Source organism: Paramormyrops kingsleyae, chromosome 7, assembly GCF_048594095.1.
Source record: "Paramormyrops kingsleyae isolate MSU_618 chromosome 7, PKINGS_0.4, whole genome shotgun sequence".
NCBI classification, from domain to species: domain Eukaryota; kingdom Metazoa; phylum Chordata; class Actinopteri; order Osteoglossiformes; family Mormyridae; genus Paramormyrops; species Paramormyrops kingsleyae.
This window is the reverse complement of record NC_132803.1, coordinates 36,223,419-36,238,294: the sequence shown is the minus strand read 5'-3', so window position 1 is coordinate 36,238,294 and position 14,876 is coordinate 36,223,419. Positions and strand designations below refer to the sequence as shown.

Below are 14,876 nucleotides of genomic sequence, written 5' to 3'. Positions count from 1 at the left end.
CCCATGTTTCCTTTTTTGGTGTCTGTTGTTTGAGTTGGTCTCTTTGTGCCAGTTTTGTGTGTCCATACTGTTCCCTGTGCCCCGTTGAAGTTGTTGTGTTTTTGTCTCCCCAGGTGCCGGCGTGTCCCCGGTCCCCGTCGCTCTGCTCCCCTTAGGTGCACCTGGAGCGTTCGCCCTTGGGGGGGGGGGGTCCTGTCATTGTGTCACTGTGAGCACAGGAGTCACTGGGAGCTGATCGGGGAAGTCAGGAGCCTCATGTCGGCCACCCTCGTCCGCTCCTCTCGTGTGCCACGCCCCCTCATTAACCCCATGTGAATTCCCCGTGTTTACCAGCTGTTCCCGATCGTTGTCATTAGTCCATTGTATTTAGTCCGCGTTTCCGTTGGTTTCCCCAGTCCGGTCATTGTAATGTCATCCCGTGTGTTGCCTTATCCTGTTGTTGCTGCCTCTATTAAAACCCTGTGTTTGCCCTGACTTTTGGGATCCTGCGTCTTGCTACGCTCCGTGCGTCTTAAAGCGTGACACCAACCTCAGTCTGGCAATTTTGATCAATGAGTTTCAGGTAAGCAACAGCTGCAATTGCTCTAAATGATGCATCTGAGAGGACATGAAGTTCCTCATTACAATATAAGAGAAGAGAGGAGAGGAGGCCATTCAGTCCATCAAGCTTATTCGGGGAGAACTCAAATAGCCGAGTTAAAATCTTATCTATCTCTGATTTAAAGGTGTTGCAGCAGCAGGGCATGGTGCAGGCAGGAAAAAGGTGACAATCTACTAGCAGCTCCAAGGCAAAGGGGGTTTAAATTGGGGTAAATGCAAAATAAGAGGGACCACAAGGGGTCAACAGGCAAATGGGGAAACCAAGAACTAACTTAAAGACCCCACAGAATAATACAAGAGAGCAGAACAAAGCAATTAGACAGAGCAACACATACCTGTAGAAACCTTCACTGATCACCATACAATGACTGACTGGAGAACAGGGCAGGAGCAAGTACTTAAATAGACACAAGGCTAACAAAATAATGCAGGACAGGTGAGAACAACACACAAATAACCCATCAAAGAAAGGACAAGACAACAAGCAACAGGTGGGGCTGATTAACAGAAATAAATAGCTTATCAGACATCAGAACTAGGAGACCTAAACTAGACACTAGCACCACAATGCAAAGCTAATTAACGATGCAAGGTACAAAACAAGAACAGAACACAAGAAGGGCAAACTGATGACAGAAACAAATAGGAAGTAATACACACTGGGGAAACAGAAAAACCCATAAATACAAAATAACAGATAGGGCTGGAATTTGGCTAGCCTTGCATCCATTGCCATAAGGTTAACAGTCTGAGTCACACACTCACCCTGGTGAACTAATTGGCCATCTGAGGAACAGCAAAAACACACAATCATGATAAGACAAGGAATGACAAGACTCAATGGCCAGCAACACCTGTTGGCCAAATGGGGAAGAGACATGAAGGGCAGGGTTGAACGGGTGCTTACCATGACAAAAGGAACCCAAGATTTTAGCTTGCACTACAATAACAGGAAGACTATTCCACACTCTAACTACACACTAAGGATGCTAACTGCTTCCTCTTCGGTGAGGAGTGACTTCAATTCATCATCAATATAAAATTCTTCAACCCATCTATGGTTACATCAGGTGCCAAAATCACGAACTTGCATGCAATATTCCACGATCTCCTGACTAGGGTCATTATTGCTGTACCATAGGAAACACAGGTAATCTCGGTGGTCTTCTCTTACTAAAAAGCAATGAAACATGTGCTCAATGTCAGCAGTAACAGCCACTCGGTCTTGTCTGAACATCAAACGTACTCCAATGAGGCTGTTGTTGAGGTAATTTTAACCTCTGTATCACAAATGAAGTACGAATTAGCATATAAAGGTTAAAATGCACAATAATTTCTTGTCATATCAGTACAAATGCACATAAAATACGTATGCATTCACGCTGTTACAACAATCGATTGCTGCACGTATTGCTTTTAAAAGTGAATGCGTACTTGTGTAACAGTTATGTCAATCCCTAACAGGGGATTCTTGAACGTGAAACAAGCTGAAAAATCCAAACCTAACTAAAGACTTATTGCTTAGCTCATCTAGAATGGCATACATCTGCCATTTATCTGTGGGTGACCACTGGGATATATTTTCATCAAACATATCTTTTAACATGTTCGGCTGCTCATACTTTCTCCACATACAGCAGTACATTTGGAGGTAATAGGTTGATCTGTTGTCTCCTCTTCCTCCCTGCCATTTCCTGAACCAGAGAAGAATTCATGTGCCATGGAGCTTGCCCTGGATGAAGAGCTGTAAGATGTTGGTCGCAGTTGCATTCAGAGCACTTGACTGCTGTGATGCAGTTTTTTGCTGCATGGCTTGTTGAGGCACAGTATCTAAAACATATTGGTTTTCCATTGAGGGAAAGTTTGCAATCCTCCAAAGACTTTTTATGGAAACTGCAACACTTATTCAAGGGGTATGGTTTGTCATGGACGGGGCAATTCTTCTTGGTGCTTCTTCGGAAACATCTTTGTGTATATTGTAAGATGTAAGTTGTATGAACTGTTATGGCTGACCTTGTATTCACATGTTTTACCTCCAGCTTTTCTCTCTTTGCTAGTGCTGGAGGGGAATACAAGCTGAAGCTAGGGTCATTTCTAGCTTTAGCATCAGTGCACATAAAGTCGACAAAGGCTGAGATGCCCATTTTTCCTGTGGGTTATATGGAAGCTTTTCAACTATAGGATTCATGCCTCTGGAAGTGTCCAAATTCATCAGGCCAGGTAAACAGCCTCCTTGTTTAGCAGCTTCCAATTCCAGTAGAAGTTAACTGAGGTCACAGACTTTGTGAGGTTCTTTGTTAGATATTCTGAGAAAGTTCTCTAGCTTTGTGAAAAGAGCTTTCTCAATTACTTCTGGAGCTCTAGTCTGTTCCAAGCCATCCTCTAGCCAACTATGAGATTCCTCGTGTTTAAAACTTGAGTCTTTGCACTTGCTCTGCTGACTCATTTCCCAGTCATTTTATGAGTAAGTCTAACTCATCTCCCTCAGTTAGATTTAGGCCTGCTATGGTGTTATCAAAAGACGAGTTCCAGGCCCAATAATTTTCATGTTTGTCATCAAGCTCGACTAAGCCTGAAGTGACAAGCTGATTATGTGGAAGGCACTTTCCAAGGTCAAATGCTATTGAAGAACCAAATTCCCTTTGGTCCTAGCTAAACTGGTGTTTGGACTAGCATGTAGGAGAAAATAATATCAATTCTCTTTCTTGACTGTTCTGTGGCTTAGCTGACCATCAGGGGTCAACATGAAGTGTAACTGGAGGTTGGGAGATAGACCTCTGTTCTGATAAAAGGTAGGATGATTAGCCTATGGTTGCAGTGCATTTTGGATCCCAAATTCATCTTATTCTTTGTTGTCTAAGTGTTGCTGGTTGAGCTCTGCCTGAACTTTGATATATTCTTTGGTGAACTGCAAGCTTTTTGTTGTGTTGATGTTCTGTGATGGCTGCTTACAGATGCTGAATCAACCACACCAAACTAACAGTTCCTCCAAAGCAGCTGCTTTGTGTAGTTCTGCATTTTTTTCTTTGCCATATTGGAATGCACAAAGAGTAATTTCAAGCCTGGGTTTTTCCACTTTAATTTCAATTTTTTTGTGCTTACGCAGCCCCAGCCTGGGCTCCCCTTGCTTTTGCATGAGCAATAGCAGCGATGAAACTAATGCGGGAGCTTGCTGATGATCTATAAGAACAGCAACTAACAACCTTCTGCACACAATTTTGTTTTTTTCTTTAGTTTCAGTGTCTTAACCTCCTTCATCCATCTTGAGGAATTAGACCAGTGCAAGAGCGCGAGGACAATTAAAAATGTTGAGCTGGCCCAAATGTCCAGATTTTAGAAGGAAATATGAAGTTGCAATACAGACATGCCCAGTAGGTGGAAGTATTTCAATACATACTAATCAATCTGCAAAACTCATGACAAAGGCAAAGGCAAAGCAAATAAAAACTGTCTAAAACACATGCTTTGAGTCAATTTTTGAACCACCATGTGGCTGGGCATGCACACAGCACAAATACAACAGGTTACAGTATGCGAGAAGCACTGAAGGCAACATGGCTATAGACAGTCTATGAAAAAAATGTAAGTAAGTAAAAAGCATTACTGTATTTTCATATGATAATTTGTCAAATATTCTTAGATTTTTAGAATCTAAGACTTTGACCTGTACAATACGTGGATGGCCTCCTCTTGTTTGTAAATTTCTTATGTTCTTATATTCTTATAAAGTTAGATTTTTTTAGTTTTGAAAACTGGTTTGACCAATTCACTGAAAACAACTTGCTTGAAAGAACAATTCATTCACAAATTGGACATCACTATTTTTCACTTGGAATAGATATTTTTGCATGTAAATAGTATTTCTTACTAAGACCACATCTCATTGTAGCTTGCGTAGTGCTTTTCTTTCTAACTGAAAAGGAATTTTACGTTATTTTGGAAAAGAGTACTAATATGTCAGTCTCGTTAGAACAGATTCAGTGTTTGGGCGATTTTTATGAGGAATCGCCAAGAGGCTAAAATAGGGAGGCCTGTCTGACTCGCCTTCTATCCTTTAGGAAAGCCAGTCCGTACTTCCTTGTCAAAACCTTATTTATTTCATTATTCACTATCATACAAAAACAATAAAACAAGGCACAGGACATAGAATCGTGAGCACAACCCAATGTAGGTGGTCAACAGAAATTGTGACTCCCATATTCACCCCCTCTCCAGGTCCATTAGCGAGTGCTCAGGTAAAATCACAATTCAGTGTGCCCAACACCACGTGATGCACACCCTCACCGTAAAACAGCGAAAGCAAGCACAACATGAATCGGACTCCAACATCCCAGCCCTTAATTATTACCTATAATAATAATTATTACATGTGAACAAACACTAACATCACATCATCAAATCAATTAACCAAACATTAATAATCCAATTTTAATATCCTTAATTACGTCCTCTTCTCTAGGCCAGAGGTTACTAGCACATAGCCTAGGATGAGAGTGATCTTTACCACCACTCTTTCCACACTCCTTGAAAATGTCAGTCAAGTCAAAATTGAGTCAAGCCTCCTCAACTTCTTGAAGAAGACAAATCTTTGTGACAGGCTTGTCTAAACAGCTAGTCTAAGTCTTGATCTTGACTCGTCTCACAAAGCCTTTGTTGCCCGCAACAACCTCCATGATTCTTCACATGATCCAAGAATTCCGAGGTGCTGAATCATCCACAATCAACACAATGTCCCCTGGAAGAAAAATGCGCCAGACATTTGCCCATTTCTGACGTGCCTGAAGCTGTGGCAGATACTAATTGACCCATCTCTTCCAGAATAAATATGACATATATTGAACTTGTCTCCACCTACGACGACAGTAGATGTCATCTTTGCAAAACATTCCTGGGGGCAATGTTGGATGAGACTTAAGAAGCAATAAATGATTAGGAGTTAAAGCATCCATCCATCCATCCATCCATCATCTGCCGCTTGTCCGGGGTTCGGGTCGCGGGGGCAGCAGCTTCAAGAGAGGCACCCAGACCTCCCTCTCCCCAGCTACCTCCACCAGCTCCTCGGGGGGGACACTGAGGCGTTCCCAGGCTAGCCGAGATATATAATCCCTCCAGCGAGTCCTGGGCCTGCCCCGGGGCCTCCTCCCTGTAGGACATAACCTCTCCGGGTAGCCGCCCAGGAGGCATCCGCACCAGATGTCCAAACCACCTCAACTGGCTCCTTTCGACGTGAAGAAGCAGCGGTTCTACTCTGAGGCCCTCCCGGATATCCGAACTTCTCACCCTATCCCTAAGGGAGAGCCCAGACACCCTGCGGAGAAACCTCATTTCGGCCGCCTGTATTCGCGATCTCATTCTTTCGGTCATTACCCATAGCTCATGACCATAGGTGAGGGTAGGGACAAAGATGGACCAATAGATCGAGAGCTTAGCTTTTTGGCTCAGTTCTTTCTTAGCCACGACGGACCGGTTAAGCGCCTGCAAAACTGTAGACGCCCCCCCGATTCGTCTATCCAGCTCCCGATCTCGCCTACCCTCACTCGTGAACAAGACCCCGAGATACTTAAACTCCTCCACTTGAGGCAGTACGTCTTCCCCGACCCGAAGAGGGCAAACCACCCGTTTCCGGCTGAGAACCATGGTCTCGGACTTGGAGGTACTAATCCTCATCCCTGCCGCTTCGCACTCGGCTGCGAACTGCCCCAGTGCATGCCGGAGATCCCCAGCAGATGAAGCCAACGACATTGTCGGCAAAAAGCAGCGAGGCAATCCTGAGGCCACCAAACTGGACACCCTCAACACCCTGGCTGCGCCTAGAAATCCTGTCCATAAATATTATAAACAGGACCGATGACAAAGGGCAGCCCTGGCGGAGCCCAACACGCACCGGGAACACGTCCGACTTATTACCGGCAATGCGGACCAAGCTTCTGCTTCGTTCGTACAGGGACTGAATGGCCCACAACAGCGGACCCCGGACCCCATACTTTCGAAGCACCCCCCACAGAGTACCTCGGGGAACCCGGTCGTAAGCCTTTTCCAAATCCACAAAACACATGTAGACTGGATAGGCAAACTCCCAGGCCCTCTCCAGTACCCTTGCAAGGGTATAAAGCTGGTCCAGTGTTCCACGGCCAGGACGAAAACCGCATTGTTCCTCCTGAATCCGAGATTCGACTATCGATCTCACCCTCCTCTCCAGTACCCCGGAATAGACTTTCCCAGGGAGACTGAGAAGTGTGATCCCCTTGTAGTTGGAACACACCCTCCGGTCCCCTTTCTTATTTAAGGGGACCACCACCCCGGTCTGCCAATCCAGCGGCACCGTCCCTGACCTCCACACACTGTTGAGAAGGTGTGTCAGCCACGACAGCCCCACAACATCCAGAGCCTTCAGGTACTCCGGGCGGATCTCATCCACCCCCGGGGCCCGGCCACCACGGAGCTCTTTAACCACCCTGGCCACCTCAGCCCCAGTGATGTGCAAGCCCCCCCCAGCACCCTCGGGCTCTGTGCCCTCAGATGTCTCAAAGGCAGTGTGCGTAGATGTATCTGAGGCAGGGTTGAGGAGGTCCTCAGAGTATTCCTTCCACCTCCGGGTGATGTCCCCAGGTGAGGTCAACAGCACCCACCCCCCCCTAATAATTGTTGGAAGCAGGAGCTGCTTCCCCCTCCTAATACTCCGGATGGTTTGCCAGAACCTTTTTGAGGCCGACCAAAAGTCACTTTCCATGGCCTCTCCCACGCCCGGGTTTTTGCATCTGCGACCGCCCGAGCCGCGTTCCGCCAAGATCATTTAGATCTGTAGATGCCATAGTGAGAGGTCTATTATTAAGAATCGCCTCCACTTCACAAAAAACCGTATGAAGACCATCTTCATCCAAGTGTTGTACCTTGAACATGGAATTGAGAATTTTTCTCACAGAGCGAATTAACTTCTCCCAAGCTCCCCCATGATGAGATCCACCTGGCGGATTGAACATCCACTTAATGCCTTTCTGCAAGAGTTCATCATGTATCTGGTCCTGATTCCACATTTCAATACACCATTTCAGTTCGCGATAAGCACAAACAAAATTTGTTCCATTATCCGAATATAATTCCTTAACTTATCCTCGCCTAGATATAAAATGTCGTAAAGTATTAATAAAGGAATCTGTTTCTAGAGATGTAGCTACTTCAAGGTGTACCGCTCTCACTGTCAAGCATGTAAATATAACTCTGTACCTTTTCACTAACACTCTCCTTCGCTTTATCTGAAAAGGACCAAAACAGTCCACTCCAACAAAAGTGAAAGGAGGGTTGTCTGGAGTTACTCTGTGGTATGGCAAATCAGCCATCTGCTGACTTCCAGGTGCTCCATGCATTCGTCGGCAGACAATACATTTCGAAATAATCTTTCTTATGGCAACCCTCGCGCCAAGAATCCAATCTTTCTCATGCAATCGGGATAACATGTGATTTCTTCCACCATGACCCGTCTCCTTATGTATCTGCAATAAAATAAGTCTAACAACAGGACACTCTTTTGGCAAAATGATGGGATGTTTCGTTTCATCACACAGCAATAGTTTATTAAGCCACCCACCCACTCTCAAGACCCCCTCATCGAGAATTGGTAGTTTGTAGATACAGTTTGTCTCCTTTATATTGTCTCCCTTCTCATGTCTAGAGAGTTCATCAGGGAAACCTTTCCTCTGACAAAACTTGATCATTTGAAGCTCAGCTTCTCTGAACTCATCCAGAGAAAGCGAGACCTGAAGGGACTTCTTGATCCTCTTAATTTTACTCTCTAGGACCCTCATTTGTTCTCCTTTGTCTGACCCTGGATAAGAAAATTTGACTTCAATCTCTTTCCTTTTTCTACAGAGCCTCAACAATAAATCTTTAAACCTATAACCCTTATCAACCGGGTCCAAGATGAGGAACGATTTATCAAATGTGTCACTGTATCCACAGGTTGTCCCACATGAGTCACGTTGGCTAAAACACATTTTCTAACTTCAGGATCTGCATCACCCGACATTACCCAGTCTTTAGGAACTTCTGGCCAATCCTTCTGGGAATAGATCAGAAATGGTGGCCCGCTAATCCAGGTAAACTCTTTAAGAAAAGATTCCACTCCGATTCCCCTTGAAGCAATATCGGCAGAGTTATTTAAAGTGGGGACATGACATCACTGATCTGGACTAGAAACTTTGAGAATCTCTGAAACTCTGTTAGCCACAAAGGATCGAAACCTAGAAGTCTCATTCTTATTGTACTTGAGCACTGAAGTGCTATCAGTCCAAAACATTGATTCAACCAGATCCATCTGCAACTCCTTTCTCCACAGTCTATCCATACGTGCTGCAACTACCACAGCTGTAAGCTCAATTCGCGGTATGGTAGTTGGCCTTAATGGGGCAACCCTAGCCTTTCTCATAATAAAGGCGATACTTGATTGTAAGATGCCGTTTCGCAAGAGCAGATAAGTAACTGTTCCATAGCCGAATTCACTTGCATCTGCAAAATGGTGCGACTGAGCAAAGGCTAACTGCCCAAAGATGGAGATCTTGCACCCATTTCATCCACTTTTCAGCCACAGGAGCTGATATAGCATCATCCCAACCTAAGCCATTCCGAGACAGGTCTTGTATGATCATCTTGGCCTTCAAAGTAACTGGAACTAGAATTCCCAGCAGATCATAAACAGAACTGACTGTGGACAAAATCCCTCTACAGGTTAAAGGTTGCTGCCGGATCGTTACTTTGAACTTAAACTCATCTGATTGAATACACCACTGAATGCCCAATACCCTCTCAACAGGCAATGCATCATAATCCAGATTCAGTTCTTTAACCTCCATTGCTCTATCTTCCTCAGGTATTCCAGTGAGCACATTACGACTATTGCTGATCCACTTCTTCAGCTGAAAGCTCCCTTTAGAACAAATCTCTCTAAGTTCACCATAAAGAGCTATAGCTTCGGCCTCCGAAGGAACTGAAACAAGACAATCATCCACATAAAAGTTATGCAGAACTGTATTCACTGTTTGTTTACTAAAGAACTGTTTATTATCCTCGCATTTCCGCAGGGCAAAGTTGGCACAGCTTCGGGATGATGTTGCCCCAAACAGATGGACGACCATCCGGTACTCTTCCATTTCCTGCCTGAAGTCCCCATTGGGCCACCAGAAGAATCTCAACAAATCAGAATCTTCAGTTGGTACCCGTACCTGGTGAAACATGGCTTCAACATCCGCTGTCAAGACAACTGGTTCTTTTCTGAATCTAGTAACCACACCAACCAGCGAACTAGTGAGGTCAGGTCCTTGCACCAAACAGGCATTAAGTGAGGTTCCCTTGAATGAGACTGCACAGTCAAATACAACCCTTATCCTTTTCTTCATAGAATGGTAAACTCCATGGTGTGGAATATACCATATTCTACATTGGTCACCCTGTAAGTCTTCCACAGGAACTCTTTCAGCATAACCCTTATCAATAATGTCATTCATAAAGGCAATATAATCAGAATGAAATGAAGCATTCTTCTGAAATCTACGTTTCAAATTAATAGCACGTTACTGTGCTAGCGCACGGTTGTTAGGCATATTCACTGCATTTCCTTAAGGGCAAGTCACTACAATAATGACCATTCAATAACCTTGAGGATTTCTGAACCATACTCATGAACTGATGATCTTCCCTTGACAGTCCCAATTGATCGTCCTGTTTACACTCAGGAAAGTCCATTTCAAACTGTCGTTTCCATAACTCATCTATCTTCATAACTGAAATCCTATTGACAGTGACTTCAAGTTGTGTCATTTCTCTCTTACCGGCATCTCCACCTATTGGCCCATTCACTGTCCATCCTAGTGCGGTCTTAACTGCATATGGACCTCCATTCATACTTGGAATTACCTCTATGGGTTCTAGCCCTCTTGGCATAGTCAACCCAATCAGTAGTTCAACATTTGCATCAACATATGGTAGCCTGACACCATACAGATGAGGCCATCTCGAAAGATCTTACTGTTGTGGTATGCTGCACTTACTCACGGGCATCTGCCTTTGCGTAAAAAGATCAGGAAGATGATAGTACTGGTCTCCTTCCAAACCAGCCACTTCCAAATCTAACACAACACCGCACTGAATAATATTTTCTTGGCCCATAGTACGCAGTAAATTCATGTTCCTCTCCCTGTAAGATTTAATTTCCTCATCAGGCTCTCTGTACAGAATGACGCTGAACTACCTTGATCAAGGAAGGCATAAGTTTCTACGATCTGCTGACCTTTTTAGATTTCACCTTTACAGGAACAATGGAAAGTTTACAGTCCTGGGCTCCGGCCCCAGTAACACCACTTGTTTGCACCATTACTAGGGCACTCCCAGCCGCAGCGCTGGCACCAACTTCAGCTCGCTCTTCCACACTCCTTTCCTTCTGCCGGATATGAAGCACGGTTGGATGGCTTAAACCACACACTATTCACTATCATACAAAAACAATAAAACAAGGCACAGGACATAGAATCGCAAGCACAACCCAATGTAGGCGGTCAACAGAAATTGTGACTCCCATATTCACCGCCTCTCCAGGTCCATTAGCGAGTGCTCAGGTAAAATCACAATTCAGTATGCCTAACACCACGTGATGCACACCCTCATCGTAAAACAGCAAAAGCAAGTGCAACATGAATCGGACTCCAACATTCAGGGTGCGATATGCGATATTGGACTGACTGTACGTGCTTTTTTGAAGTATTTCAATCAACTTACATAAATACATGCATGTCATTTTCCTGTTTAGCCAGTAGGTATTGCTGGCCATCCTGTTTGTTCTGCTCCCAGTGTATTGCCCTGCTTCCCAGGCTGCCACATGGCTAAATGGGCTAAGCAGGGAGCTCAAACTACTCATCCATCACCTGTTTGGACATTTTTATGTTTGTATGACTTTTGATTCTGTTTTCCCTCAGTTTTTGTCCTTGTGTTCATGTATTTCAGTTTTGGTCTGTGTTTATACCTGTGCTCTTGGTTTACCCTGCCTGTGTCATGGATCCAGGCGGCTCGGGCACGGAAGCGAGGCATCGTGCAGGCACAAAAAGGGTGGACGACCCACTAGCGGCTCCAGGAACAGAAAGGGGTTTATTAAATAAAACAGAAAAAACTACAAAACCAAAAAGGACCACGAGGGATCAAAAACTGAAGGGGATTAAACAAGACTAAATAACAAAAACCAAATACACGTCAAACACTGAAAATATCAAAACCATCAAACCTCCATTGAACAACAACACACACAGAACACAATGAACCACTGGGAAACTGAACAGAAGCAGGAACTAAAATACTAAGGGGTAACGAGACTAACACAGGACAGGTGAGGCTAATTAAGAAAGACCAGGGAAACAGGGCACAGGTGAAACTAATAAACTCAAAAGGAACTAAACAGGGAAACTAAGAACTAACCAAGGAATCAGAACACTGGGGAATTACAGACAGGTAAAGACAAGCAGGGGCACAAGGAACAAAACCAAAACCCATATACAAAATCACCAAATACAATAACTAGACAAACTCAACTGAAACACTAGGGGGCTAAATACAAAAACAGGTGGGATTCAAACACAGGACAGAAGGTACAAAGACAACCGGACGCTCAAGGTGTTCAGCCATGAGGCCAACAGAACAGGGGAAACTCAAAGACAAACATGAAGGACGGGATGACCAACAATGCCTGCTGGTCAAACAGGGAAGGGACACAGTAGGACCACAGCAGGGGCTGACCCTGACAGCCTGTGTCTAATTTTGTTATCATTTGTGGTTTTTCCTATGTTCCTAGTATCTCTAGTGTTTGAATTCCTTACCTTCACCTGTCCCTTGTTATTGTAGTTTTCAGTGTTTGCTTAATTGTTTATTGCCCGCACCTGTCCCTTGTCTAGCCCATGTGTTACGTGTATTTAAGTGCCTACTCTTATCCTGTTCCTTAGTTGGTCATTGCATTTGTTCCTGTTTTGTGGTTTGAGTGGTCCCTACATGTGTTTCTTGCTTGTGTGCCTTGAACTTGTTCAGTGTTAGTATTTATTTGTAGCCTGTTAGAGTTCTTGTTTAATCTGCCTTCCTGCATTAGACACCTTGTGGTCCTTTTTGTTTTTAGTGTCTTTCTGATTTCTATTTTCAATAAAGCCCCTTGTTGCTTTTAAGGCACTGTGGATCATCCCTTTCACCATGTCCCACAATAACAAAATGTGTTTTCATTCATATTGATTGTACAACTGTATTGGTCACAGTGCTTAATTCAAAGTAATGCATCATTACTTTACTGGCACTGGTGATATTAGATGGAAGTGTATTGGTTATCAATCGAAATTTCCAATGCAGAAATATGGAGACAAAACTAAAAAAGGTATTAATGCCTTTAATGTAATTAAGATACAAAAATAATGCTTCTGCTCAACTGTTGCTTCTGACTTCCAAGCTGGTGTCAGTGCTTGTGGTCAACAATTCAGCAAAGTTTATCAATATATGCACACCCAGCTTTTCTTAGTCAAGTGAAAACTACCTACTCTGAAGCAGGAGCTGAAAAAAGAACCACATTCGAGGAACTAAAGTCAGACGGACTTCTTGCAGTGGGAACGTGATATAAGTGACTGATTGCTGAAAAAATTTTGGTTTCTAAAAAAAGTTCCTGTGGTGGGAAGGTGCCTACAAACATGTCAATGACAGATGTACTGCGTTTAAAAATGTTGCCAAAAAAATAATTTGACAAATTCAAATTCTCACAAATGTAAGGGCATAAAAGTACCTGGAAAGCCTTTCATAACAATGGATAAGAAGCAGGGGGAAAAGGTCCAGTTGTCTTTAGATGTGCATTGATTCAAGGAGCACCAGTAAATGCCAATGGTTGACACAGCACCTTTGTGTATACTAGGCAGCCACTTCAATGTCCCTTTCCAGGTGTCACATAACAAAAAGGGGGTACAATGCTGCAAGCAGGATTTGACCAAACACAGAAAATCTCCATTAGGTTTCAAGTGCAATGTATTAACCAATCAGCTAGCACAACCTCCACTTGCAAATCCTGTTTGTTCAGACAGGAATCATCTGCCTTGTCTAGTGTAATGTTCAAATGAAAAGTGTTCAATAAGTGTTGATTGTTTCTTTAAGGGGACACAGGGGCTCAGCAGCTCTTCCTGCAATGGAACACAAAGGCTTTATCTGGTGATGCCACAAGCTGCCTCACAGGTGATTTGAAAAGAGCTGACCCCACAAACAAGACTCAGACCAGTGTGGAGAATCCCCATTAGATTTTGAGTATAATCCCTTGACTACTTGGCCATCTCAGCCAAGACCAGATAAATCTGGGCCACTGTGTGTCAGGGTCAGCACCCGTCTGTCCAAGTCTTTCATGTTTCCTTCCCATTTGGCCATCCTGTTCCTCCTCGTCATCAAAGTCCTTAGTGTGTTTCCCTTGCCCCATGCTGAGCAAGCCGCTAACTCCTCTGTTATGTGTTCAATGCCTTGTCCACACGTACACAGATATTTTTTAAAACGGTGTTTTTCCTCCGTTTAAAGAAAAAAAATCCCCGTCCACACAAACATTGTCTTCTAAAAAATTTCCGTCCACATGAAACCGCTAAAATGCGCTGTCAAAAGCATGCCAAAACAACAGGCGGCAATATAACTCTAACCATACTGCCATGTTAGTCAATCAGAAGCCTAATTGCCAGTCCTGTTAAGTTGAAAACCATGGCGCACATTCCGACACCGGTGTTGATCAATATAATGCGAGAGTGACAACATTTATCTGTACACATGTAAGAAGTCCTGTCAGCAAGGTTAGCACACTATTTTGGCTAAGTCCGCCATTGCTCAATCTCGCCTAATGTACACTCACCCAAAGGATTATTAGGAACACCTGTTCAATTTCTCATTAATGCAATTATCTAATCAACCAATCACATGGCAGTTGCTTCAATGCATTTAGGGGTGTGGTCCTGGTCAAGACAATCTCCTGAACTCCAAACTGAATGTCAGAATGGGAAAGAAAGGTGATTTAAGCAATTTTGAGCGTGGCATGGTTGTTGGTGCCAGACGGGCCGGTCTGAGTATTTCACAATCTGCTCAGTTACTGGGATTTTCACGCACAACCATTTCTAGGGTTTACAAAGAATGGTGTGCAAAGGGAAAAACATCCAGTATGCGGCAGTCCTGTGGGCGAAAATGCCTTGTTGATGCTAGAGGTCAGAGGAGAATGGGCCGACTGATTCAAGCTGATAGAAGAGCAACTT

General features: G+C 44.0%; 1 protein-coding gene across 2 annotated transcripts in view; it reads left to right on the top strand.

Annotated features, from left to right (window-relative positions):
• Positions 1-12,763, top strand: part of epb41l4a (erythrocyte membrane protein band 4.1 like 4A) — a 128,342-nt gene extending 115,579 nt beyond the window's left edge. The window contains exon 23 of one of the 2 annotated variants that reach the window (XM_072714884.1): positions 9,675-12,763. In XM_072714884.1, the coding sequence (XP_072570985.1) occupies positions 9,675-9,701 (27 nt within the window). In that variant the 3' untranslated portion in view covers positions 9,702-12,763. Of the gene's footprint in view, positions 1-113; positions 464-9,674 lie in introns of those variants that run through there. The other variant, XM_023796924.2, reaches the window with a different exon arrangement.
• The last annotated feature ends 2,113 nt before the right edge of the window (positions 12,764-14,876 follow it).